The sequence below is a fragment of the Natator depressus genome, chromosome 1 (assembly GCF_965152275.1).
Source record: "Natator depressus isolate rNatDep1 chromosome 1, rNatDep2.hap1, whole genome shotgun sequence".
Taxonomy (NCBI): Eukaryota; Metazoa; Chordata; order Testudines; family Cheloniidae; genus Natator; species Natator depressus.
The window spans coordinates 262,110,024-262,133,013 of record NC_134234.1 but is presented as its reverse complement, the minus strand read 5'-3'; the positions used below and the strand labels follow the sequence as shown (position 1 = coordinate 262,133,013).

At 44.6% G+C, this 22,990-nt stretch overlaps 2 protein-coding genes across 2 annotated transcripts in view; one reads left to right on the top strand and one right to left on the bottom strand.

Annotated features, from left to right (window-relative positions):
- ANO4 (anoctamin 4) overlaps positions 1 to 2,490 on the top strand; it is a 282,834-nt gene extending 280,344 nt beyond the window's left edge. The window contains exon 28 of the mRNA XM_074941819.1: positions 1,874 to 2,490. The gene's annotated coding sequence lies outside the window, so the exon portion shown is untranslated. The remainder of the gene's footprint in view (positions 1 to 1,873) is intronic.
- Positions 2,491 to 6,769: 4,279 nt separating this feature from the next.
- Positions 6,770 to 22,990, bottom strand: part of SLC5A8 (solute carrier family 5 member 8) — a 46,928-nt gene continuing 30,707 nt past the window's right edge. The window contains exons 12-15 of the mRNA XM_074941818.1: positions 21,931 to 22,142; positions 16,291 to 16,394; positions 13,749 to 13,834; positions 6,770 to 9,713 (exon numbers count right to left, since the gene is read on the bottom strand). Coding sequence (XP_074797919.1) covers positions 9,582 to 9,713; positions 13,749 to 13,834; positions 16,291 to 16,394; positions 21,931 to 22,142 — 534 coding nt within the window. The 3' untranslated portion in view covers positions 6,770 to 9,581. The remainder of the gene's footprint in view (positions 9,714 to 13,748; positions 13,835 to 16,290; positions 16,395 to 21,930; positions 22,143 to 22,990) is intronic.

Sequence of the window (22,990 nt, the reverse complement as noted above, 5' to 3'; positions counted from 1 at the left end):
TTTGGCAGAGCTGTCCTCCAATCTGTGGTACAGCAGTGCTCCTCACACCCTCCTCCTCAATTAATACTGCTTGTGAATCACCTAGACTGGAATACACTTAAGAACCGTCACTCAAAGAAAGAAAGGTTACCACAGGAAGTGGCTGTCATCGCAGTATGTGGTCCCTATCTGTATTCCACTACCTGCCCTCCTTCCCCTCTGCTGCAGAGCCTTATCCTAGGGCTATTCCTGATTAAAAGGTGGCCAGAGAAGCGGTCGGTCCATGCCACCACTTGTGCCCTCAGTTTTTTAGAGGGGGAGGAAGAGAAGGGTGCCAGGTGCAGATCGATGGCCACTGCTAGCACGAATCTTCCAGGCCCATGGAACCCATGCACACTTCAAGTGGATTATAGATAGGGACCACACATCTTGAAGATCTCCATTACTGTACGAGTGAGTAACCTTTCTTTATGCAAAGTAATGCGCCAGAAGATACGCACGTGTTGGATAGCTGTTTGTTTCCCAATCATCGCTGCAAGGTGTATGTGACTTACACAGCAATGGCAAATGCTGACTGCTCAGCCGCTAATGCTCATGCAAAGCATGTTAAGGCCAAGTTCATATAAACAAGTAGATTAAATAGACTGAGATTAATTTGTTTGCAAAAACTGTATAAGCTACTTTAAAATCACAGGTGACAGACTTTCAGAAAGAGTTTGCTAAATAGTAAAATCAGATGCAAGTCACACCTAAATCACGGTCTTATATATGTGTTTTAAGCTATGCAAACCTCCTCCAGTGAGATGTCGCTCTGGCAGTTTAGATCAGAGACATTCAGTGGTGCAAGTACGGTGGTATGGTCCAGTTCGCCGTACCAGTAAGATACTTATGGCTGGCACTCTGTACTGGAAAGACACAGGAGAAACAGAACACGCAGCTCCTCCGGCATGGCTGTACCGCCCCCAGCCCCGCCCCCAGCCCTTTCTTGCAGCTACGTCTCCTGTCTGGGGTTTGTACAGCAGCTCCGCTAGGGACAGGGCTGGGGCGGGGCTGGGGGCAGTACAGCTGCACCAGAGGAGCTGCTGGCGTGGGGCCACTCGGCGGCCCCACGTTCTGCTCCTTTCGCCACTGTGGTTCCAGAGAGCCCTGCAGTTCAGAAGTCTTCAGCGCAGCGGGAGGAGGACAGAGCCCCACCACCCAGGTAACATATGATGGATTATGGGGAGGGGACGGGGAGAGAGCGAGGACCCCAGGCTGGATGCGGGGGGGTTGGAGTCACATGGGGAGGTCACGTGCCTCCCCTTTAGCTGGTGCCCCCCTTTGTGTCCCTCCCATGAGTGCAGCGTACCAGTAAGAAATGAATTCTACTTACACCACTGGAGACATTCCTAACTTTGAATTGCGCCATATTATAACAATCTGATTTTCACTCTTGAGGAACCTCAGCAAGTCAACATGACAAATCAAATAAAGTGAAGCAAAGATACAATCAACTGCTGATTGCTTTTGAGACCAGTTTTCAACACAGCTATGTTTTGTTGATACTTCATTATTCTAAATTGCGAGAAGTTGTCTTGGGTATTGCTGAAAACAAGAACATAAGCTGGCACTGGAAGCTGTCAAAGTTGGCTCACCTTGAGCCTGATCCTGCAAAATCCTGAGACCCTCCAGGAAGGTGCTGAGCACCCTCTAATTCCATTGACTTATCCACTCAGCACCTTACAGGGTTGAGCCCTGCCATTCTGCACAACAGAGTTCCCCTTTGTCTTTCACTGTTATACAGCAGTTCAAACAGAAAATAGTGAGTATGTGTGTTTGGAGGGAGGCTAGTAAGACAAATGTATAACAAAAATTGTAGCTTTCTAATGGCAAACTGAATTGTTCTGTTTTCTAGGTAGCAAATGCATTCCTGTAGTGTGTTTCTGATCTGGTATTGTTTTTGTTTATGGCTCCCGCTGATGGACCTGTACTCTGTTTACTTATCCCAAGAGCACTACCTTGAAGAGAATGAAAAAATGCAACGTCAATGCATGCCACAGACATTTTACATAGCAAGCAGGACAGCACATTTCAGAGGATTTACTGTGAAATCATTTTGCAATCCAGCATATGACTGATATCCATAGACCACTCTCAACAGAGCTAGCATGTATTTTATGGGCAATTATACTCAAGTTTTTAAAACCAAGGAAAAATTGTATACTGGGACTGTTTTTTCAGCCTGTTTGGTACGTTTTTTGCATTCTGTCCTATGCGCATTTTACAGAACTTAGAATAATAAATGTAAATTAAAAACCAGGATACACTGACAAAAAATGCCCAGTATTACAAGACCATCTATTTTCAAGCCACCAAATAAGACAACTGAAACCCTGTTTACAAATGAGTTCTTTTTTTATTTCAGATCTTTGTGCAGAGACTTAGGTTATATACTATATATATAAAGTATATAGATTGTTTATTTGTAAATAGCAAAAACAACCAACCTATGGAGAAGAATGTCAAATTTTTGCACCTATAAAAACGTCATCAACATAAAGCCATGTTTAATGCTTGTATGTGTTGCAATAACTTTAAAATAAATTATGCATATGAAATCTTTGTTGTTGAGCTTTTGTAAGTCATCTTATGTTATCTAATTTTGAGCAGGGGGACAAGTCTAAGACGAAATACAAATGCAAGCCCAAAATGACCAAGAACCTATCTTAACACTTTCTCTGTAAATCCATTGTGTATTTATTTACTCTGATGAATTAAGAAAGGGAGGACTTGTGGCACCTTAGAGACTAACAAATTTATTTGAGCATAAGCTTTCATGAGCTACAGCTCACTTCATCGGATGCATTCAGTGAAAAATACAGTGGGGGGATTTATATATGTAACCCTTCTTCCTGTCAGAGTTGGCAGCAACAAGGGCCGGGTTCAATATCTAGGGGATCCATTCCAATAACACAATGCAAACCGGCTCAAGCCCCCACCCAGTGACCTGGGGCAAATATATACCATCCCCGCTGGGCGCCTCCAAGAGGCAATACTTCCCCTCTCGCAAGCACATAGTCTGAGTGTAGCAGAAGTCTTTTAATAACAGAGAGAAACAATGTGGCATTATGTTGGGGAAACACCACCAACAGGATTCATAACACAACCCATGAGCAAAAAAACCACCCCAAGCAAATGGGGGCATGCCCTTTCCCTTTGGTTCTTGAGTCCAGCAACCCCAAATCACCCAAAGTTCCAAAAGTCCAATGACCCAAAAGTCTCTGTCCCTGGTCAGGGCAGACCCAGAGTTCGAAAGTTTATCTGCAGAGTTTTACCTCCCAACCTGGGTGGAGATGGGAGGTACATGATCTGAAGCTGACCACCCCACAGCTCCATAGGCCTTCGCTCCGTTCCGCTCCACCAGCTGCCCCACAAACTGCTTTGCTTGGCTCCGCTCTGCGGCCCACAAGCAGCTCCCGCCGTCCCACGAACTGCTCCACCAGCCAGTCCACGAACTGCTCTGCTCCGCGTCCCACAAGCAGCTCCCACCGTCCTATGAACTGCTCCATCAGCCTGTCCACAAGGCACTTCAGCCATCCCGCAAACTGCTCCACAATATATCTTCAGGCTCCCCCACTACTTAACACAGTGCTCAGTGATTTCAGCTCTTAGTCAGTTCAGCTCTTTGGTGAATTCAGCTTGTAGTAGGGGAGCCTCAGTGCTGGTGCACCGTTAGCCCACAGTGAGCTCAGCAGCCTGTAACTAGACTCCTAATGGGATCAAAATTAGCTCTGATATTCCACGGTGGAGAGAAGAGGAAGTGCAATTAGCATGTAAGGCCCTCACCAAGGGACCCATGCCACTAAGTATTAATATTTGTCCCCAGCCTCTCTCAATTCACAGAGTTTTGGAACCCATGACCCTTGCCTAGTGAGTGCTACTTAGTTGATGGTGAGTCCCTCCATCATAACAAAAGGCCAAGTACAGTTCCAAGCACAGGTCCCATAATCAGGGTAATAATTTATTCTTCCTGCCCCAATAACGGAGACACTGGGGATCCCATAGCAGCCAAAGTAACCATTTGGGCAGCTCTGGCCTCATTCTAGGCGGGGTGGGTGTGCCTATGCAAATGAGATCGGCCCCTGAAGTTCTTTTCCACAACTTGCCACACCTCACCACCAGATGTCAGGGTGGAGCTCATCCTGACACTGCTTACATATACACAGAGAACATGAAACAATGGGTGTTACCATACACACTGTAATGAGAGTGATCACTTAAGGTGAGCTATTACCAGCAGGAGAGCAGGGGGGGCATTCCTGGCACATGATGGCATACTCGTTCACCTGCACATCTACCGATGTGATGTATGCCATCATGTGCCAGCAATGCCCCTCTGCCATGTACATTGGCCAAACTGGACAGTCTCTATGTAAAAGAATAAATGGACACAAATCAGATGTCAAGAATTATAACATTCAAAAACCAGTCAGAGAACACTTCTATCTTTCTGGTCACTCGATTACAGACCTAAAAGTGGTAATTCTTCAACAAAAAAACTTCAGAAACAGACTCCAACGAGAGACTGCTGAATTGGAATTAATTTGCAAACTGGATACAATTAACTTAGGCTTCAATAAAGACTGGGAGTGGATGGGTCATTATGCAAAGTAAAACTATTCCCCCATGTTTATTCCCCACCCTCACCCCCCCCCCGCTGTTCCTCAGACGTTCTTGTCAACTGCTGGAAATGGCCCACCTTGATTATCACTACAAAAGGTTCCCCCCCCCAGCCCTGCTCTCCTGCTGGTAATAGCTCACCATAAGTGATCACTCTTGTTACAGTGTGTATGGTAACACCCATTGTTTCATGTTCTCTGTGTATATAAATCTCCCCACTGTATTTTCCACTGAATGCATCCGATTAAGTGAGCTCCAGCTCACGAAAGCTTATGCTCAAATAAATTTGTTAGTCTCTAAGGTGCCACAAGTCCTCCTTTTCTTTTTGCGGATACAGACTAACACGGCTGCTACTTTGAAATCTGATGAATTAAGTTTCCCCTTGTGCTTCGTATAGAAGGGCTCCATCCCATGAAGGGCTGAGTGTCATCTGGAAAGCATTGAGCACTCACAATTCCCATGGATTTCATAGAAGTTGAGGGTGTTCAGCACCTTGTTCCCAAACCAGACCAGATGAAGGGGTGGATTAGGGATTTTTCATGCAGTCTTTACTCAGGCAAAAATTCCCTGGCTGTGGGTACCCCTAGCAGAGAGCAAGACAAGATTCTGGAGAAAAATTGGCCTCAGAAGTCACAACGTTATTTAATGGACCAGTCAGTTAAAACAACAAGAAGGACAAAAAAAGCAAGGGGAACAGCAGTCACTCCATTAGCCAGGAGCAAATCCTTGAACCTAACTCATAAGGAGCCAGGTGACCCCATGGTCCCCTGTCCTCTGCAGAATCCCAAGAGTGTTTGTCCATGAGCATCTAATGCCAAGGCCTCTGTCCCAGACTAGGAGATTGAAAATCACCTCAAAGACACAGTTAGACTCTCAGCCACCCTATCCTCTCCTCTGGTGGGTTTCTTAACTGGCTAAGGCTTAAATTATTATCTCTGATCTCCCACCCAGACAAACTGGGGGTGACATACAATATCCTCTCCACCCCTAACCCCCCGTATATAGCCTAATATTAATAATTTGCCCCTCCTATAAAGACTCTCCCAAACTAGTTACATGAGAACTGAAATGAATAAGTGCTCACATAAATTAGCCATCCTGATACAGAAAATGGCAGGTTAATGTAATATATTATATGTATGTTAATATATACAAGGACAGCATTTCAGTGACAAGGGCAGATGAAGGCAGGCTTATGTGTACATTGCCCAGCAATGTTCATCAGGGTTAATGCAGAGGAATTATTATTTTGTATCCTGTTTAGTGCACACTTTACCAAACAAATGAAAAAGAAACGGGAGACCAGCAATACTGGGAGACCATAGCATCCTACAACAAGGAGACAGCAGTTCGGCGGGCACCCAGTTGAACTTGAGCATCCAACCAGCACTGAGAGCAGGTTTTCAAAGAGCAAGCAACATTCCACTCTGAAAATTACCCTTTTTGTCTGAATAGCCAGAACTGGGCTCCCAAATCCTCTGCTGCACACTGAAAAGAGCCCGCTGGTGAAAAGCCCCCTCACCTCCAGGTGAAAAGATATTTCTCACTTTGGCGCCAGGTATCTGCTCACCCTACTTTAGCTCTCACTCCGCCACTGATAGATTCTCACTGTGAAACTGCAGCAGAGCAAGAAGTGACTTAATTAGTTTTGCTGCCTTCCGAAACAGATGTCCGCTGTTTCCCTTTGTGTGTGAAGTGTTCAAATGTAGCTTCTGTCTTGCTGATTTTCACATCCTCTCCTCCTCAGTGGCCCAAAAGTTGAGCAGGAGGAAGTTCATGTCGCTCTTCATGTCATTCAAATGTCTTACTTTATGGCAAAGGCAGAGTTAAAGCTCAATAAATGACTTCAAATAACGTTTCAGGCCACAGGTTTAGTGCCTTGGGCTGTTTTAATAAATTACTTTGTTACAATATTTAAGGTCTCTCACTAAAATGGGAATCCTGCTATTTACCCTCCTTGATCTCTGTGGGTGAGAAGTACCATTGAAGCTAAAAGAAAAGGAGTACTTGTGGCACCTTAGAGACTAACCAATTTATTTGAGCATAAGCTTTCATGAGCTACAGCTCACTTCATCGGATGCATCCGATGAAGTGAGCTGTAGCTCACGAAAGCTTATGCTCAAATAAATTGGTTAGTCTCTAAGGTGCCACAAGTACTCCTTTTCTTTTTGCGAATACAGACTAACACGGCTGTTACTCTGAAACCTGTCATTCATAGAATTATAGAATCATAGAATATCAGGGTTGGAAGGGACCTCAGGAGGTCATCTAGTCCAACCCCCTGCTCAAAGCAGGACCAATCCCCAATTAAACCATCCCAGCCAGGGCTTTGTCAAGCCTGACCTTAAAAACTTCTAAGGAAGGAGATTCTACCACCTCCCTAGGTAACGCATTCCAGTGTTTCACCACCCTCCTAGTGAAAAAGTTTTTCCTAATATCCAACCTAAACCTCCCCCACTGCAACTTGAGACCATTACTCCTTGTCCTGTCCTCTTCTACCACTGAGAATAGTCATTGAAGCTAAGTGTTACAATTTATTACATCAGCATGCTTTTAAACTGAGATGCAGTATTTCTTTTTTGAACACACCAGAAGCAGAAGAACTAGCTTCTTGCACCATCAGATTATCAAGCCTTTTCTGCTATACATATACCAGCTGAGGATCTGGCCCGATTGTGCACCATTTTTGTTTCAGCCTTCTCTGGGCTATTTCAGTAAGCATTTTAGGTAAGTTCCAGTAAGCATTTTACTTCCAGAGACACGTTTGTAGGCTATACAGAGAGTACTTGCTGCAAACACTTATTTCCCAAAATTATTCTAGACGCTGAAGAGTATTTTTAAAATTAATCTATAATACAAATGTTGGAGGTGTAAACAGCTGAATAGCTAAAAACACTGGGAAACAGAGTCAGACCAATCATTTTACCCAGAGGTTCGACAGCTTAGAGCAATTATCAACTATCTTTGAAACCTAGTATATAATCTAACCCCTTCTGAGGATAAAGGGGTAGAAAGCAGAGCTGGGCAAAGAACAAATGGGCGTTTTTTTGTCATTCGTTGAAAATTCTGAAAAATTGGGAAAAATTAATTATGGGACAAATGAAAATTTTGGCAAATTGAAAAGTCACAAAAATTTTGTTTCTGGTCAAACAAAAAATTTAGTTTCAACAAAATCTAAATGTTTCATCTTTGACTAGATTTTTCAATAAATGTAAAGGAAACTTTGAAGCTAAAAGTCATTGGAACTGAAAAATCGAAAAACTTCATTTCAAAACGTTGAAATAAACCATGTTGGTTTTTTTGGATTTTTTTTTTCCAACCAAAAGAATATGGCAATAAATCAACATGAATTGGCAAAACATTCCCATGTCACCAAATTTATGTTTTTTTCACCAGAAAAAGAATTTTGGTCAGAAAATATTGCCCAGCTCTAGTACAGAATTCGCTTGTTCCATTAACACCGAGACAAAAATGGTTTTATCCACAAAACTTTCATTTTGGTTACATTGCCATTGAAAATAGGTTTTAATGAAAAAATGTCGCTTAGCTCAACCGATCAGCCATGGCAGGTTGTTCCTACCAGAAGCGGAGTGTGGAGGCAGCAATAGTGGGTGCAGAGCAGCTCTGGTGCTGCTTCACAGTCTGGTAGGGGGAGCCTTCCTCCCACCCAGCTCCCAAAGGAACTCTACTAGGGCCAGGGCCAGCTCCAGGTGCCAGCTTACCAAGCAGGTGCTTGGGGCAGCAATTAGAATGGGGTGGCTGTCCGTGTCCCACGGCGGCAATTTGGCGGCAGCTCCGCCGCTCTTGGTGCGGCGGCAATTTGGCGGCAGCCCCGGCGCTGTTGTGGCGGCGACTGCTTGGAGTGGCAAAATTGCTAGAGCTGCCCCTGACGAGTGCACACCCTGGCTGGTCAGACTATACACTGAGAAGGAAATGGAGGGTAAGCATGGTACCAATCGATTCACTGTTGAATTCCTTGCTCAGAACATATTCAGATACCACCATGAGGGAGGACTTTATAAAAACTTAAATAGAAGGTGCTCAGGGGTCAGCACTTCTTCAGAGAAACATTATACTAGATAATACCGCCTTCACTATAAAAACACAACCACCTTGTGACACTGCAAGAGTGTAAAATATTGACCTTGCAATAGAAACAGTATGGAATTGATCAGGAAAGAAAAATAGCCATGTCTGTGAAAGCTAGATGCTCTTTTTAAAAATAAAATAAAATAAAGCTGAAAAGTTTACTGAGTTTGAACCTAACTATTTTTATAGGAGACCAAACCAATACTGAATTACAATTTCACATAGAAACATCGGCTTTAGTCCTCCCTATAGAGGTCCCCTATAAGAGGCAGAGGCCTGATTCTGTTTTCACTTTCAGCAGTGTAAATTAGGAGCAGCTCCACAGCAGTCACTGGAATTATTCTGGGGAGAGACGGAGCCAGCCTGATACCTTAGAACTGAATGTGTCATTCAGCGGATTGAGAAAAGCAGTTGTTTACCAAACCATCGCTTGGCTAAACGACTATGCACACGCCAAAGAAATACCAAGCCAATATCGTTTGTTTCTTGCTGTGCACAATGGGTTCATTATTGGAGGTAACACAAAACATTGTCCACATTTGAGTATGCTTAAAGTTCACTTGCTCTTAGTTCCTGTTCACTTCTGTCACAGGCACAGATGCATGCCTTTTGCAAGGTCTCCCAAAATAAGTAGAGTTGTATGTTATGAAGTACCCACTACCCACCTTTTCGTTGGCCCAATATGCTCTGATTCCTTTCTTGGAATCAGTCTTAATGGCAAGGTCATTCCAATGTGGTGATGGCCTGAAGTTTAGTAGGGATTACTGCACGTAACCCCAAGTAGGGCGGTTAACTAACTCTTCACAGAAATGCCAGCAATGTCTTTAACACAACATCTACACTGTCCTCTTAAGTCATACATGTGGACCATTGACTTTTTCTTTATTTTCTGTGACATTCATTTCAATGTGGTTGAAAACTGGATTGTCGGTTCCTTCCTCCGCCATGGTGAAAGGTTTCCAGTTCAAAACTTCCACTTTCTCATTCTGAAAAAGAGTTCACATTGTGAGGCATGGAATCATGTGCACGTGCTCACACCCCCTACATACACACACGCACTATTGCTGTTGTCTACTGCTGGATCCGTCCTCTAAACTAACTCTCACTTCCTGATGTCCTTGCTGCACAGGTGACATACACAGGATGCATTACAGTGGGGCTCCAAAACATATCTCACACAACGAACATTAAATATTTTCAAAGGAAGTGGGAAAGAGTGAGGCCCAGGGAAGGAGCAAAGGGAGCAAGAAGGGGAATGGAAACGTATAATATTTCTGACTTATTCCAAGGGAGAACGAGATTAAATAAATAGATTTGTTTTAATAGGTAGGGCCTAATTCTTAGTTGGTGAGGTTTTTCAAACTTGTCCAAGTCAGGAGCCTAAGTCCCTTTGACTTTGAATGGGACTCAGGTGGGTTTGAAGATACTGCCCATTTACACTATGGCCCCTTTACATCATGCTGACTGCATGAAGGGGACTTGCATCAGATGTAAATTTCTCATTTAAATGTATAGGAGATCAAGAGTCACTACATTTTTTAAAAAAAACTAGTTTCAACATTTTCAATTCATTTAAAAAAAACCCAAACAAACCCTTAATTCTGAGCAAGGAGAGTTTCCTATCAAGCTTTTCAAATAAGAAATAAAAGTTAAAAAGCAACCAGAGTCGCTATTCAAACACAGGGCCAGCACCATTGTTTTCCATATTGATTTAAAAGTTGTGGTGGGGTCAGTTAGCCTTTAGCATGGAGAAAATACACTAACCAGCTATGCTTGCACAGAGCAATACTGGGATGGTTTGTTTCTGGGTTGTGAGAGTGAAAAAGAAGAGCATGATTCTCCTATGAGGGCCTGATCCATCCAATGCTCATTGTAGTTGATGGGAGTCTCTCCCGTTGACATTATGATGCTCTGGACTAGTCCAGTAGTGAATCAGGTGTAACTCCACTGAAGTCAAGAGAGTTTAAGTGATGTGAATGGGGGGAAGAATCAAGCCTGTAGCTGGGGATTTTAACTAGTAGGACAGAGCAGGCTGATGCACGTAGGTGGAAGAGAAAGCATAAACTGATATACACTGCAACAGCTGGAATTTCTCTAGATATACGAGTAGGATGTGTGGGTTTAATCACATACTTTGCTATTGTCATTCAAAATGTATCTAACACTTGTCCCTGGCCTCAGAAGAATAGCTCCTGTATTCTTGTGTACCAACTTGTCATCACCACCAGGAGCTATTGTTCTTCTAATCCTGGTGCCTACCTGCATTTCATCAGTGAAAATCAGAGTTTACTGGCCTCCTTGCTTCAGAGAATGCATCTTCCTTACATCTAACTACACCTAAACAGAAATCTCCATTTGCCTAAACTGGCTCAGCCAAAATGGAAGGCACCCACATATTTTGCCTCAATAATTAAGACAGTCTTTAATAGTAATCATTTCACCCACTCTCCACCCAGTTTTTGCTCTATGTAATAAGCCAGTTGTATCTGGATCCAAGTACTATGGCCATCTAATCTGCGCGCATCAGCATTCACATGCACTTGCACATTTGGTTCATGGCATTATGTCCTCATCTGGTGTAAAGCAGTGGAGCACCATTGCAGTCAGAGGAGCAACGCTGATTTACACCAGCTGAGGGTCTGGTCCATTTTCTACATGGACAAATAACATGTGATGTATTAAAAAAAAACCCTACCTCTACTGTATATAGTTAGTAACATAAGGTTTTCATAAGGGGAAGAGTCTGCAAATTGGATCATCTTTGAAAGATGCTTGCTACGTGGCACACCGCACTAGCCAATGGCTGCCTTAGCCATTCTTTCTAACTGAGTGTACTGAAAACATAGACCTTAGAGGTGACGTGCAGTTAATTTTTTTTTTTTATCTAAATGCTAAAGGCCACATTGTGAGCCTGCTCCTCACACAGGTGAGCAGCTACTCTCATTGAGACTCCTCAGGGGAGTGAGCCCCACACTGGATAAAGGCTCCAGGCCAGATTCTCAGCTTGTGGCAATTGTTGTAGCTGCACTCAAGTCAATGGAGTTATGACAATTTAAAGCCTCTGAGGCTCTGGCCCTCCATGTTTAAGGGACGTATTTTAGAATGCTGCTCCCTGACTGCTGAAACTTTTCTGGCTTATTTTAACACAAGGGGACGGACCACTACAGCATTGCCAAAGGCAGCTGCCAACAAGCTATATTTTTCCTTTAAGAAGTGTTGGCTCTTTAATAATCTAACTATATTTTTGAGCGGTTTAGCGCCAATCTACTCAATACTTTTTTCTTCCATTTTTTTCCCCTTTTCTTTTTTGAATGGAGGTGTGTGTAATGTGGATCCACAAGCTGGGAAATTTTTCCCCTCAAACTGTAGCTGGTCTAATGACCAATATCAGAAATAAGCTCGAGAGCAGATTTACAAAACAAGAAAGCTTTGCTGAAGTGCAAAGGCACCACTGGCCCTCATTTTATGAGGCTAGCTAGGGAGCGCTCGGTTATTCTCTCTAAACTGCTGACCCAAAGCCCAATACTACCTGCTGCTGTAGCCATAAATAGCTGCCTTGTCTATGCCAGCTACCTAATCCTGATATACCTTGTGCACAGCTGCTGCCTTAAATGAAGTAGTCATATCAGAAAGCATCAGTGTCTCCTACTGGATCAGCCATTCATATGGGTTGGGGGGCATGAGGTGAGGGGGAGAGAAGTGAAAAAAATGTAGTCCCCTGGGGGAAGCTCTTGCTTCTCTGTCACCTTATTGCCTCTTAAGGTGTGCTTATGCTATTGTCTGCCTTGTGTGACACAGAGCCAGACAGGATTACACAGCTAGCAGGCTAATTGACCCAAATTCAACCTTTGGAGAGATATAGATAGATAATGCTGTGTTTTTTGTGTATTTACATATATATTGTTAGAGGTTAACAAACAGTTCCTGTCTATTGCTGTATTCTGTTAATTCAGAGATCAAAAGAAGACGTTAACATTTAAATGAATTGTATACGTATTAATATCACTGTCTGAATTTCTCTTTGAAGTTTGTGATAAATCACATGTAAATGGCTGGAGATAGGCAATGCCTTATGTTAATCCATATATCTAATTACCGGTGATGTTTAGGAAATAGGAAGTTACTTCAGAGACACTATGGTTCCCCCCAGGACTGTATGCTGACAAGAGGCTTCCCGGGAACATTCTAAAGGTGTCTTGGGACCTTATCCTTTCATCTCAAATCTGCTTATGCTTCATCAGGAGAAGCTTGAGCCACAAGATTGAGGTCTCCAGTTCCATTCTGGATCACCCTGATATTGAACATTGGACTAAACCTATGGACTAATTCTGAAAGAACTCTTTGCAACTCTAAAGCTCCCCAGCTCTGCTATGAAACTGACCTAAGTTCACATTTGTATGTATAGTGATCTTTTAACCAATAACTCTCTTTTTTAATAAATTTTGCTTTAGTTAATAAGAATTAGCTGTAAGTGTGTATTTGGGTAAGATCTAAAATATTCATTAACCTGGTGGGTAATGTGTCCGATCCTTTGGGATTGGTAAAACTTTTTTATATGATGAACAAGATTTTCAGTAATCCTCATAATATTTGACTTGGCTGTCTGGGTGGAAGCCCAAGACTGGGTTGCTTTAATGGAACTGTGTTGTTGGCTTCTGGGTAACCAGTAAGGTATTGTATTGTAGAAGCTGTTTTGTTGCTGGCTTGGTGAATATAAGTATTAGAATAACCACCAGTCTTCGTGATTGTCTGCCCCATTCTTTGCAGTTTGCCCTAACTGAGCAATGTCAGTGTGGCCCCCCTGGGATCCCAGTCACATCTTGTATGTTTGGAGTGACCAATACTGAATTGTACAGAGGAAGAAACTGAAAGGACAGGATCTGAATCAAAGAGTGGACGAACACTGAAACCATTTCTTTAGAAAAAGTAACACCCCCACCCTGGTGTATTTGTCTCTGTTACCCAGGAGGACAGATTGCTTGAAGGAGGCAAACTAGAATGATACACATAACTATACTTACTGTCTTGGGTTTAAAAAATGAGAAGTTGGACAGTATGTCCTCTTTGGTCAGCAAGAATTTACGATCTATGTTCTGCTTTATTCCTCCTGCAAAATACCCACAGTGTTAAATTCTTTATCAACTGTTTTTAACAAGGTAATCCTATTCAACCGATAAGGGTACATCAGAAGCCAGCTACCTGCTGTGTCCAGCCTTCCCACACACTTTGTCTTAAAGGACTATTGTCATGATGTGAACAGGGCCCATCCTACACCAAATGACAACCTAGGTGAGGTGCATCTTCGGCGCCCTCTCCCCCTCCATTTGTTAAACTTTTGAATACTGTGACAGGGTCAGGCCAGATGGCTACAGGAGAGTGATAGAAGGCAGATATATTAACCCCAGGTTAAGTGGGTCCCTTTTCCCTGGGTAAGGTAACAGGGAGATTCCAGAACAATCAGGAACTTTCTGGAAACAATTAAGGCAGACAGGCTGATTAGAACACCTGCAGCCAATCAAGAAGCTGCTAAAATCAATTAAGACAGGCAGGCTAATCAGGGCACCTGGGTTTAGAAAGGAGCTCACTTCAGTTTGTGGTGTGCATGTGAGGAGCTGGGAGCAAGAGGTGGAAGAAGCTGAGAGTGAGAAGACATACTACTGGAAGACTGAGAAGTACAAGCGTTATCAAACATCAGGAGGAAGGTCCTGTGGTGAGAATAAAGAAGGTGTTGGGAGGAGGCCATGGGGAAGTAGCCCAGGAAGTTGTAGCTGTCACGTAGCTGTTACAGGAGCCACTGTAGACAGCTGCAATCCACAGGGCCCTGGGCTGGAACCCAGAGTAGAGAGTGGGCCTGGGTTCCCCCCATCCCTCCATCCCCCCAACTCCCTACTTGATACTGGAGGAGTTGACCTGGACTGTGGTTTCCACCAGAGGGGAAGGTCTCTGGCCTGTTCCCTGATCCACTAGGTGGATCAGCAGAGACTGCGGGGATTGTTCTTCTTCCTTTTCCCCACGCTGGCCAGTGATGAGGCTAACTGAGTAAACGGCAGATTTGAGCCACAGAAGTGGCCAAATTGAGGGCTGCCATGAACCTCTGAGGCAAGCAAATCCGCCAATAAGCGCAGGACCCACCAAAGCAGAGGAAGAACTTTGTCACAATACCTTATTTTTTATTGAATTTGTAGCCCATTTCATGACTTCAATGCAAAGTTTGTATGTATGATTTATCCCTGTCATGATAGGGATATGCAAATGTATGCAAATTTATCCATGTCATCCCTGAAGATGATAAATTTGCACTCCAGGATCTGTAAATGTGTATTTATTCATGCCATGTATAAGCTAGTCTGGAAGGTTCCACAAGATTTTACAAAGGTCCAGAACATTCTAGGAGGATAGTGAAAAATGAATCCACGTACGGAACACCTGAAACATTTTACTTCAAACATTTTATTTTCCCTTTTGGTTACTAACAACACAAACAGCACCCTGAGCCTGGTGCCACCCAAGCCCAGTACTCTAGGCAGTTGCCTGGGTCACCTGCCCCTAAATCCAGCCCTGGATGTGAAGCATTGAGGAGGAAGTGGAGGAAGGAAAATGAGAGAACTCCTGGGAGCTCCAGAAAGCATTTGAGGAATTCTAGAGTAAAGAAACCGATGACGATGTGCCTTACTCTCCTCCGCTTCTACATGCAGTGAGCCTAATGGAAACCATCCTGTTCACTATGTTTTAGTATGTGTGGCCTTAGTGGTGAGCTGAGCATGCAGGATTCAGATCTAGATTAGTTTTAGGTTAGGAGTTAGATTGAATCAGGTCTACTATCCAACTGCTCTCACTGGCCTGAAATGTTGAGAGATCAGCTGCACTTTTGTGGGTTTTTTCTACCGCATCCAAATTGGATAATAGCCTCATTTTGGATTTTCCTGGAACCAAAATCAGAGGGTTGGGTTGGGATCTTGGGGTTCAGATCCCAACTGTCATGCCTACTCTTCGGGTCTTGGTAATTTGCAGCAATCTATTTCACTAGACTTTTCCTTGGGCAGCTGACATGGCTTTACACCATGAACCCTTCCTTGGGAGCATGGCTTGGCAAGCGTAGTGAAAATGGGCACTGGGCATGCTCAGTAAGCACATTTTGAATGCTTTTAACTCACTCAAAGCAAAACCACTATTAACCTCTGGGAGAAGGAAAGATGCTTCTCCTGAGGCCGGGCTATCTCCATGCTGGATGGCAGCTCTGAAGCCTCAGCCCCAGCTCAGGTTTAATGCAATGGGTAAATGGATTTTTTTCGCCCCAGTCTCCTCAGGTTCAAAAACTGCTGACGTTACTACCTCACAATTCAAAGGAGAAAGAAATGCCCCCTTTGGACAGAGACCATGTCTGGAAAATTTCAGGCCAAAAGATAAAGGTTCTAGAAAGCTGTGAGTGAATGAAACCAGAGAGTGCACGCTCAACCAGAGTGGTGACTGAAACTTCTCGTAATAGGGACGGTTCCATGTGTGTGCACGTTAATGTGGAAAACAACGTATAGTTGTGTTAAACCAAAACTCTGGAAAAGGTACCTGTTAAGAGGCTGACAATCATTCCCAAAAGTATTGTGACCAGGGTCCCAAGTGTGCTGAAGTACAGATACGACAAGGAATACCAATAATCAGCCAGGACAGGTCTAGGAAAAGTGGGGGAAATATTTTGTTAGAATCTTCTTCAAAATTCAGACAACCTGAAAATGCATAAAACTAGGCACTAAGACAGTAAATATAAGAAACGTTTTGTGCTAAAAAAATAATGTGCCTCATGCTACTCTCCGGCGGAGAAACTCACCTGGCACTCAAACTCTGAGGTAAAACTGGCAGTATCAGGCCAGTATGGTGGGCGAATGGGCCATGGCCAGTAAAATCACATGAGCCCGTTCCTCTCCTAGGAATTCTGGCCAGAACTGAAGAGTCTGGCCATAGGCGGCGTGTGAGTCTTTCCTTTGGAGAGGCTACGGAGCACTGGAAGCTCCACAGAAGTGTGTGGGGGGGGCACTGGCACCCAGAACGCGGCCCCGTCTCTGCTTGGCCTCTTCCCCCAAGGCCCTGCCCTCACTCCGTTATGCTCTGCTGAGTGGCGCCTCACTGCCCCCCCACCACTCCTCCAGCTCCTTACTGCCCCCAACCCCTCGTCACCTGGGCTCCTCACTGCCCCCTCTCCCGGGCTCATTGTTGTCCCACCACACCCCTCAGGGTTCAGTCCCACCCTTGGAAGGGAAGGGGAGAGGCCCGTGCTGCAGCTGGGGGAGGCAGGGTGGCTCAGGGGTGTGGCTGCCCAGAGTTAAGCCGAAGCTGGCCCTCGGGAGGCAGGAGCTCCAGGGCCACTGCCGCTTCCCCTTGCAGCACAGATGGTGGCATGGCTCATTCGGCTCCCACCGCTGAGGGGCACCGCGCTCCAATTGAGCCAGAGAAGCGCCGCCCAGTTCTCTCCAGGCTACACCAGCGGAGTGCCAGCCCTGTGGCTCTCTTGGGGAGGGTGGCAGTGTCCCTGGTGTCTTAGGCATGGACTGCGCCATCACTTCTGCAGATCTCTTATTATTGATGGTGCTGTGCACTAAATCTCAGTTAACCAGGGTCCGGTCAACTAGGTTTCAGCTCTCTCTGCTTTCAGGGCTTTGTGCTACAAAGCAGCAGCAACAAACCACCATTTTGATCCCCTTTGCAACATGCCACAGAGAGAAGCACGTGGTCTGGACCAACGTCTTTGAGCATGTATGGCTTTGTTCTGATGGCCATAGAAACATGACTGCCTAGCGCCTACTTGGCACTTAAATTTACACTGATGACCATTTAAATTTGCTGAAACTGAAACTTTGATTTTCATTTTAGAAACGGTAACAAATTATCCACTGTTACTCTAAGTAGTTGCTTGAAGCAGAACAGATATACTGCAGAACCTACTAAACGCAAGTGCTTTGGGGTCTAAGGTTTGTTTGATCTTATATGTAACATCCCACCCCTCATGCTGGTGAATCAGTACATAGACACAGGCACACGGGAGCAGTGATCCGTCTAATCAGGTATCCAGCTGCTTCAGGGAAAGGCCTAGGAAACTCACAATTCACCTAACCATGCAATACTACACCAGCTAAGGGGAACTTTTTCCTAAGGATACCCAGCTGCTGACCCAGTTATATCCTGAGACATAAGAATTGACAGCCCTTAGAATTTTTAATCTAAGCATTGTCTTTTAATCTAATTTAATCAAGCTGCTACGTCTTGTTCTTGGGGGGGTGAGGGGTTGTTCTGTTTTGACTGTATGACGAAATACAATGTAAGATAATATAACAATCGCAGAGGGAAAATACCCCAGCATTTCACCCAGTTGCACTTCACTCTTATGGTTTTGCAGAACGTGGCTAGTTACTTCCGCATAGATATGATGCTGTTGGTTAAACTGTTGCTGGAAGATTCACTGAAAACTCTTAATCACCCTCAAGGTTTAACCTGCTTAGATAGTAAAACAGCAGCAACCCTGACAGTATGAAATAAACACAAGTCCCCTTTGCCTATCCACACTGCAGAAACAAAACTACTTTCCAATAAGGCACATGTAACTGTAGAACTCTACAGTACTGATCCAACGCCCACTGACTTCCAGGGGGTTCGATAAGCGCCCCCCAGTAGGAGAAAACACAAAATGCTGTAAACAAAAGAAAAAGAGGCCTGTGATCTGGCCGACCAAAAAGGGAAACCTGCATACCCTACAACAGACCCAGGATGACCAAGGAGACACCTCATCACAAGAAGAAGAGCCACTCCACGTTTTGTCTTTGGCAGTGGGCTCACAGGAATACTGGGTAACCCCGTTGTTGGACGGCAAACCTATACGCATGGAACTGGACACCGGTGCAGCCGTCTCGCTGGTCTCTGAGACTGTGTATAAAGAAAAGCTACAGCATCTTCTGCTTTAAACAACAAAAACAGTTCTGAAGACGTATACGGGAGAAGCTGTGCCCATGTTGGGCACTATTGATGTTAAGGTGGAGCTCAATGGACAGGCTGCTAAATTGCCACTGTTTGTGGTGAGAGGTAATTACCCAGCCTTAATGGGTAGATCTTGGCTTAGGAAGATCCAGCTGAACTGGGCAGAAGAGCACCAAATGACTAAAGAAGAAACCAGTCTGCCCGCTATACTAAGGAAACATACTGCTGTTTTTGGAGAGGATCTGGGAAGTATGAAGGGAATCACTGTGACATTGAACATTAAACCTGACAGTCAACCAAAATATCTGAAAGCCAGAACTGTGCCATATGCCGTCAGGCCGAAGGTTGAAGCAGACCTGGAGCACCTGGTCACTAATGGAATCCTAATACCAGTTACCCATAGCCCATGGGCAACTCCAATTGTTCCAATAGTGAAGAAAGATGCCTCCCTCTGGATTTGTGGTGATTTTAAAGTCACTGTCAACCCAGTGTTGTGTGCAGAGCAATACCCGCTTCCCCGCATCGATGACCTCTTCGCAGGCCTGGCTGGGGGACAAAAGTTCAGTAAGACTGATCTGAGCCAAGTGTATTTACAGGTGCACGTTGATGAAAAGTCCCCAGAACTGTTGACTATTATCGGCATAAGGGGCTTTATCGATACTGTTGCCTACCCTTTGGAATAACGTCTGCTCCCGCCCTGTTCCAGAGGGCTATGGACCAGATCTTGTGTGGCTTGCCAGGAGTCCAGTGCTATCTGGACGATATCCTGGTCACTGGAAGGAATGAGGAGGATCACCTAAAGAATTTAGAGGCTACCCTAGAAAGACTGGAAGAGTATGGCTTATGAGTCCACGAAGACAAGTATGAATTCTTCCAGCCCTCTGTTGAATATTTGGGACACATCATTACAGGTCTTTGTAAGACCCCTGCAAAAGTTAAGGCTATTGCGGAGGCTACCCCACCTCGAAACGTTAGCCAGCTTTGCTCGTTTCTAGGACTATTGAACTATTATGGAAAGTTCATCTCACAGTTAGCCACACTGCTAAACCCACTTCAGGAACTCCTTGGGCAGAACAAGGCCTGGAAGTGGACTGAAGCCTGGGAGGTTGCATTTAACAAAGCTAAGGATGCACTGCTAAATTCTGAAGTCCTGATGCACTTTGATCCATCCTTACCCCTACAGTTGGCCTGCGATGCATCCCCTTATGGAGTGGGAGCAGTCGTGTCACACATTATGCCTTCGGGAGAAGAGAGACCTATTGCTTTTGCGTCATGCACTCTAAACAAAGCAGAAACTAACTATGCCCAAATCGAACGTGAGACATTGGGAATCGTTTTCAGAATTCAGAAATTTCATCAGTACCTGTTCGGACAGAAGTTTACTCTTCTCACAGGCATCGACCCCTGACTTCAATATTTGGACCCCACACAGGCATTCCCTCATTAGCTCCTAGTCATATGCAACATTGGGCATTGTTGCTTTCTGCGCACACATATGAAATCAAATATTGGAAATCCACTCTGCACGGCAATGCGGATGGTCTCTCAAGGCTGCCTTTGCCAATTAAACATCAAGATATTGCCCAGAAGGAAATCTTTTACTTTGAACATGTAGAGAATACACCTATCACCACTACTCAGGTAAAGAAGGCAAATCGAGTTGACCCAGTATTGTCCCAAGTTATGGACCTGGTGATGCATGGAACATCTCTACTAACCTCTCCGGTCTCACCCAACCTTGTTACCTACATGTCCAGGAGGACAGAGTTATCGATCCAATCTGGTTGTTTGTTGTGGGGGAGACGCGTCATTATCCCACCACCACTGAGATCACAGATGTTAGAACAGCTACATTCTGGTCACTGTGGAATAGTGCGCCTGAAGGAAATTGCACAGAGCTATTTTTGGTGGCCTGGATTGGACACTGCTATTGAAGAGAAGGCAAGAGCTTGTATGTCTTGTCAGTGTGTGAGGAATGCACCCCAGTGGGCACCCCATACCCATGGGACTGGCCTGAAAACCTGTGAAAATGCTGGCCCCCTTGAAAGAAGCAAGTTCTTGGTGGTGGTAGATACCCATTCTAAATGGCCAGAAGTCTCTATAATGGAGTCCACTACTGCAGAGAGTACCATCCAAAAACTATGAGGACTCTTTAGTCGTTTCGTCTGCCAGAACAACTTGTGAGCGACAATGGACCGCAGTTCATCTCTCAGGAGTTTCAAAATTTTATGAAGGCAGATGGGATACACCACATCACTTCAGCACCATATCATCCATCCACCAATGGATTAGCCGAAAGATTCATGCAGACAATGAAACAAGCTTTGAAATTGGCAAGGGGACAATTATCCATTCAAAAGCGTCTGGACACCTTCTTACTATCCTACAGAAACACACCTCATGCTACGACCAAGGCATCCCCGGCCTTTCTAATGATGGGACGACAGCTGTGCACTTGCTTTGATCTGCTGAAACTTTCTGAACCCCGACAAATTGTGCAACGTCAGCAGCAAGATCAAGTCAACAGGCATGCACCCAGAGCAAGAGGCCGAACCTTTAGCCTGGGACATCCGGTTTTGGCTCGGAATTATAATTCTGGAGCTAAATGGGTCCCTGCCACTGTCATCGCTCAAACAGGGCCTGTTTCCTACACAGTTTGGACTGCAGAGGATCTCGTGTGGCGGCGACATGTAGATCACTGTCACATGTAGATCACTGCTGCCAGGTCATACCAGTCCTCAGGACATATCTTCAGTTGAGTTGCCTGACTTCACCACTTCCGCTGAGACACCGAATCAAGAGTCACCTGTTCCTGACTTTTCCCCTCCATTTCTGCCGGTGGCAGAGATACCCCTCTGCCCAGCACGAGCTTATACCACATCCTCACCCATTCGCCCTCCAAACCCTGAGCCCATTGTCAGGCCCGCGCCCAAGAAACTTTCAGGTGCACCAACACCAGAAGTCCGCCTTAATCTAGCTAGAGGCAGAAGGCCTCCTCAATGGCTGGATCTTTAGCGAGGGCAAACCCATGGTTACAGGGCAAAATAATCCCTGGGGTTTAGCCGGGAAGGGAGGCAGTCTATCCTTCTCTAGTTTAGTGTTTGTTTTATTTAGGGGACGTTCTAATTAAGGGGGGAAGGAATATATTGTGTATTTGGTTGTCGTGGTAATAGAATCTTGTACAGATGGTCACAACATTTTAAATCAAGGACTGGTGCACTATGTGGCCGATTTGTTATATACCTTTCAGTGCCTTGCAGACGTACAAGGGTTGTTAAAGTTGGCATTTCGGTTGTTGCAGTCCAGTTGCTTCCTGTTCCTGGGCTGCCTATATCACAGCCGATAGTTGTGAGGTTTAATGGCATAGTTCTCTCAGGGAGTGGAGGGTAAATCTGAGCCCCAATGCCAACCCAGAGTGAAACAGTAAAGCCCCCAATAAGACCTACAAATGCACCCTGTAAAACAAAGTAAAATCGGATTGAAATGTAAAGCAAAAAAAACCAAGAGGGTTGACAAAGAAAAACACTGTCAAGATTTTTCAGAACTGGGTGGCCTAATTTTCAAAAATGACTTAAATGGGAGCTGTTGGAAGGTGCTCAACACTTGAAAACGAGGCCACTTAATCAGATGGCTAAGTATGGGCTTGAGTCTAACTTTAGGCGCTAAGGTCTGAAATTTTTGGCCCGTGATTTTTTTAAACAACTTCGATCAGGTAGAAACTATGAAGGCACAAGCCTTTTTTTTTTTTTTTAGATTTTATTTTATTTTGTTTTGCTATTTTATTTGAATAAGCTGTCCTAACACCTTGGAGCAGGTACATTGTGAATTTTGTGCATGTGTTTTCCCCCCAATATTCTGTCTGCAATAGGAGGAATTGCTTTAGAGCAAACACTTTTACCTTTTCTAAAGATAGGAACTCTCTTCAAGATCTGAACAATTAATTAAACTCCGATTTAGCTGCAGCCAATTATAGAATCATAGAATATCAGGGTTGGAAGGGACCTCAGGAGGTCATCTAGTCCAACCCCCTGCTCAAAGCAGGACCAATCCCCAATCAAATCATCCCAGCCAAGGCTTTGTCAAGCCTGACCTTGAAAACTTCCAAGGAAGGAGATTCTACCACCTCCCTAGGTAACGCATTCCAGTGTTTCACCACCCTCCTAGTGAAAAAGTTTTTCCTAATATCCAACCTAAACCTCCCCCACTGCAACTTGAGACCATTACTCCTTGTCCTGTCCTCTTCTACCACTGAGAATAGTCTAGAACCATCCTCTCTGGAACCACCTCTCAGGTAGTTGAAAGC